The sequence below is a fragment of the Octopus bimaculoides genome, chromosome 20, assembly GCF_001194135.2.
Source record: "Octopus bimaculoides isolate UCB-OBI-ISO-001 chromosome 20, ASM119413v2, whole genome shotgun sequence".
In the NCBI taxonomy this organism is placed as follows: Eukaryota; Metazoa; Mollusca; class Cephalopoda; order Octopoda; family Octopodidae; genus Octopus; species Octopus bimaculoides.
Window position 1 is genome coordinate 36,348,345 of NC_069000.1, and position 5,666 is coordinate 36,354,010.

A 5,666-nucleotide genomic window follows, 5' to 3' on the forward strand; every position below is an offset into this window, starting at 1 on the left:
TAGGTGTGGCTGTGTGGTAAGTAGCTTGCCTACCAACCACATGGTTCCGGGTTCAGTCCCACTGCGTGGCACCTTTGGCAAGTGTCTTCTACTATAGCCTCGGGCCAACCAAAGCCTTGTGAGTGGATTTGGTAGACGGAAACTGAAAGAAGCCCGTTGTATATATGTATATATATATATATATATATATATATAGACATTTATATAATAATTTTTGCCGTTATTTTAACATTCACTTTTCCAAGTAAGGTAATATTTCCCCATGACCAGACATGGAAGATTGGCAATGAAAGACACTGCTTGAGTGACGCTGATCTTTGTTTACAACTATCACACCAAGTCAAAGCAAGGACTGATACGTGCACAAAACACGTGCATGTACACACGCACGCACGCACACACACGACAAGCTTTTAATTTCCTTCTACCAAATCCGCTCACAAGGCTTTTGTTGGCCTGGAGCTATCATAGAAGACACTTGCCCAAGGTGCCTTGTAGTGGGACTGAACTTGAAACCATGCAGTTGGGAAAGAAACTTCATACCACACAGCCGTGATCATCAGGTAATTGGTCTTAGAGATGTATTTATATGAATGAATGCTACATAACCTCATTATCTTTGAGGAATCAATTTTTATAATTGTAATCACATACATCAGCTCATTCCTGTGTAACCACTCTGACATGTTGTTTCTTCTTCTATATTCTTTGTTGTATCTACTTTCCATGTCTTTTATTTCAATGGATGTTGGATGGGATATTCTCACTACTACTACAACTCTAAACAGTTTCCTTAACTACTACTTACTAAGCCATTGCCCTGATTCTGTGTCAACATTATTTCCAGGATTACATTGTTACATTTGTCATCAATGACAAGGCTAAATACATAAATAAAATGAAATTCAATCAGAAATTGATATCTGATGTTTTAGATAGATGTAAGGAATATTTTTCAATATTTTAATATTAACTTTGTGCTATGATGCTGATGAAAGACAGAGTTATGTTCCTTGCTTGAATGTACAAACTAGCCAGTAAGGGAGCCTCTATGTAGTCAGATGACTCATTAGAAATAGTAGCCAAAATTTTCAAATGATACTCCATCGTTTTAAGCAGAAAGATAAAATGATACGTTTGTTTATGTGCTAGATATACTGTGTTTAACCCTTTAAAATTAAGATTACTCTGTGAAATGTAATGCCTATTTATTTTTCATTGTTTTGAATTTATGATGCATTATCTCATAGCTCTGAGATTTCAATGATGTGATTGTTTATTTTTAGAATGAAATTGTAGGGTAGGTGTGAGAGGCTGAATCTGACCAGTGTTAATATAAAACACTTGTGCTATATGTGGCTGGTTTAAATTTAAATGCTAAAGATTGAAACTGATATTGCATTGTCATGGCTGGGGTGTCTTTGATCTCAGAACTCACCTAAAACTAAATGAATATATATATAACAAATAAACAGGGCCTGAAAGATTTCTTTAAGAGGCATGGCATATTTTATAAATATTCTTGTTCAAGTATCATAATAGCATGAAACTATTAGTAGCTCTTTTGGTTGTGTTTTGAAATTGATTATATATATATATATATATACTCCTGAGAGTCATTTTCTTTTTGTGCCTTATAATTTAACACACTCATCGGTAAAATTTCCACTTATTCCTTATTTTTATTTTCCTAAAATTTTCGTTGGGTCTTGCAACCTTTTCAATAGTCTTGACTCTCACACAAACTCACATAAAGAATCCTGCAAACCAAATCCAAAAACGAAATATATATATATATATATAATCTCCATTGTTGTAATCTCTGCATATCTACTACTTTCTACAGTAATTCCAGTTACAAAGATCTTGTCTTTTTGTATATCTGGAATTTCATTGTTCAATGTGTTCTGATTGAGTTTTTTGAAAAAAGGTTTAGCTGTTATTTCTAGCAAGTTGAATGGCTACATAGAAGTTTCTCCTTGATACACTTAAATAATTAGTAAACTGTGTGTGTGTTTAGTGATTTGCAAACTATGTATGAGGTAGAGGTTATTTAAAAATTGTATATGGTGTTATTTATTTTAGGTTAGAATTCATTGGGTTTGTTATTATTGAAGACGTCACACAGTATCCAATATTGTGATGTAGTAGATTGAAGGTATTGTGTGTACTGGGGGTTTGTACTGTCTGTCAAGTCACAACAAGTACCTCAGACAGACTGTACCTTACAGAGTATGCATGCAGTTCTAAGTAAAGCCAATTTTTTGCAATACACCAAGATTGTAGGGTATTTCTAAAGTGTCCAGATGTTTTTTCAGGTTATGTATGATTATTATTATTATTATTATTATTAAGGCAGTGAGCTGGCAGAATTGTTCGCATGCTGAGCAAAATGTTTAGTTTCATTTAGTCCGTTTTTACATTTTGAGTTCAAATTCTACTGAGGTCGACTTTGCCTTTCTTCCTTCCAGGGTCAATAAAATAAATACCAGTTGAGCACTGGGGTCAATGTAATAAACTTATCCACTTTCCTGAAATTACTGTCCTTATGTCAAAATCTGTAATTGCTATTGTTATAAAGATAAGGTAGTTTGGCAGGTGTTGGTAGTTCAAATCCTTCCAACATCAACTTTGCCTTTCATCTTGTTTAATAAAGAACGAGTTAGTTTATTAAGATGTTTCATTCTTGTGGGGGTTTTTTAATTCTTTTTTTTTTTTTTTTATCTTTCCAGAGTTCTGGTAAAAGCTCTGTTTTGGAGAGTTTGGTAGGGAAAGATTTTCTACCTCGGGGATCTGGTATAGTCACCAGACGGCCTCTTGTTCTTCAATTGATACACATAGGTAAATCTGAAATTGAAACTCGGCGACAAGAATCAAGCGGTGAGTAATTTTTTGTTTTGTAAGAACCTTTCTGTCTTTTTTTTGAGGACATACTGGTTCCACAGTAAAGGGCCACATTACATTCTGTATAGTGGTTAGTGTTAGGAAAAGCATCCATCCGTAAATAGCAAGCCAAGAAAGAAACACAAATGAAATGTGGTCCTCTGGTTCATTTAAACTGGCCATATTGGCCCAAATACATTACTTGTTTTATGTTCTAACCAGTCAGATTCTACCTGTCGTACCTACCCTTCAATGCCATTCTAAAAATATACTTATCACATCATCAAGATTTCAAAGCTATGAGATAATGTATGATTAGTTAAAAACAATGTGAATGAAAAAGTATTATATTTGACAGTAATTTACTGAATGCTAAAGGGTTAAGCAAGCATCTGTACTTCATTATGTGACCTTGGCAGCTTGTCCAACCCAAACCAGCTGGGAAACCAATGGGCTTAAAATGATGATGAAGGGGATGGGAATGGCAACAGTAATGGTAATCTTCAACATTACATTTTAATTTATTTAATCAGTGGTTCTCAACAGGGGTAGGTCCATGTGGCTCTTTGGAGTCCATATAAGATTTTGTTGTCAAAATTTATATGGACTAAATCTGTCATACTTCTACATTACTCTACTTCACACAAAATATTTTTTTTATACAGTTTTTCTAATAATATCTAATTATAAAAATCACCATCATTTAATGTCTGTTGTCCATGCTGGCATTGGCTGGATAGTTTGACCAGAGCTGGCCAGCTGGGGAGCTGCACCAGGCTCCACCCTGATTTGACATGGTTTCTATGGCTGGATGACCTTGCTAATGCCAACCACTTTACAGTGTGCTGAGTGCTTTTACATGGCACTATCACAAGTGTTTTACACCACCAACAGTATCAGTCTTAACACTTCTGTTGCGGGTTATGGGTCTTCTTGAGTATGGCAAGGCACCAGGTAATAAGTTATTTTAAACCTCAAATGGCTATGAGAGACCATCCAAGTAGAATAGGAATCAGCGGAGTCTCTGGGTAAGAAACGGTTGAGAACCACTGATGTACATCATCACCATCATTATTGTCAACATCATTTACTATCCACTTTTCCATGCTTACACAAGTTGGCTGAAATTTGTTGAGGCAGATTTTCTATGATCAGATGCCCTTCCTGTTGCTAACCCTCACCTGTTTCCAAGTAAGGTAATATTTCTCCATAGCCAGACATGATTTTCACAGAAGATTGGAAACAAACAACATTGCTTGTATGATGATGATGATGATGATGATGATGATGATGATGATAATACTTGTTTATAACCCTCACATGATAAAAAATAAAATCATTGTCTGTAAATATGAAATTAGTAGTCTGAAAATAACACTATGTAACAAAATTAAAAAAATTTTTTTTTGTCTTTGGTCAGTAAGTGTTATTTCCTATTTGCTCCTATTTAGAAATCAAAGGAAATGACTACTATTCCCTTCAAACTTAGCTTTTGTGACCTGGACATCAATGTGTTGAAGCTGATCTTTTTCCCATTACATTTCAGACTGATTCAGTGCTGAGTTGCTGAAGCAGAAATATCGCTGTAGCAAATATTCTGCTCAATACTGATTTGACTGTCAGTTGTTTGACCATAACCACTTGAACATGTCCCTTAGTGGCTGACAATATGTGCATCCCTGACGATGAGCAGGAGTAGTGGGGGAGCATCATAGCCATGTGTTGATAGGAATTCTTTGAGATTTGAATAAATATCGTAACAAAAGTAAAGCTTGAAAGAAATATTAGCCATTTTTTATACTTTCTAGGAGTAAGCAAATAAAAAATAACAGCTGCTGCCCAAGGACAAAAATCATGTTAGACAGTGTAATTTTTGCCCGAAGCAAGTGAAATACCAAAACTCAGGTCAATCTTATTAAAAATTCATTTCAGATCTTTCAGACATTTTGACATGTTGCTTTCTGTTATTTTCTAGATGGAGAACATATTGAAGAATGGGGCAAATTCCTTCACACCAAAAACAAAATCTATGGCGATTTTGAAGAAATTCGACAGGAAATTAAGGCTGAGACAGAACGGATGACAGGGACAAATAAGGTGAGTAAAATTATGATTTTCAGTTAGAAGAGTGAGCCAGAAAGGAATTCCATTTTTTATTTGCATTACTTTTTTACCCACCATTGTATATACAAAGTGTGAGTCAAAACTTATATAAATAAAAATTACATTTATTTCCGACCCTCCTCATATTCACTTGCTTTTCTTTGATCTATTAGTTTTTTCTTCCTGCTTTACAAACTATGTATAGGTGCAGGCAAGGGTGTGTGGTTAAGAATTTTGCTTCCCAACCAGGTTATTTCAGGTTCAGTCCGACTGTATGACACTTTGGACAAGTGTCTTCTACTATAGCACCAGGTCACCCAAATCCTGGAGTGGATTTGGTAGATGAAAACTGAGATCGCAAGTATATATATATATATATATATATATATATATGATAAATAAATTCAAAAAAGGATAAAACTCTTTTACAAGAATTTTATCAAGAAGCCAGTGTGTAAAAAAATTCATAAGGGAAATTTCTATTCCCAAGAATATAATTATTCGTTTATATTTATATAAAGGGCATTATTACAGAAAAATAACGCCACACAGTGGACTTCTCAAAATAACCACATTTAGTACCTAATGCGAGGAAAAAACAACCAACAGAAGATGACCAACTTTCTTTTAAATAAACTTAATTGTGTATCGACCGATTTCGCAATTACTAGAATGAATCT

At 34.5% G+C, this 5,666-nt stretch overlaps 1 protein-coding gene across 1 annotated transcript in view; it reads left to right on the top strand.

The window, feature by feature from the left end:
- LOC106867941 (dynamin-1-like protein) overlaps positions 1–5,666 on the top strand; it is a 73,730-nt gene that overhangs the window by 28,754 nt on the left and 39,310 nt on the right. The window contains exons 2-3 of the mRNA XM_052974925.1: positions 2,733–2,880; positions 4,859–4,980. Of these exons, the coding sequence (XP_052830885.1) occupies positions 2,733–2,880; positions 4,859–4,980 (270 nt within the window). The remainder of the gene's footprint in view (positions 1–2,732; positions 2,881–4,858; positions 4,981–5,666) is intronic.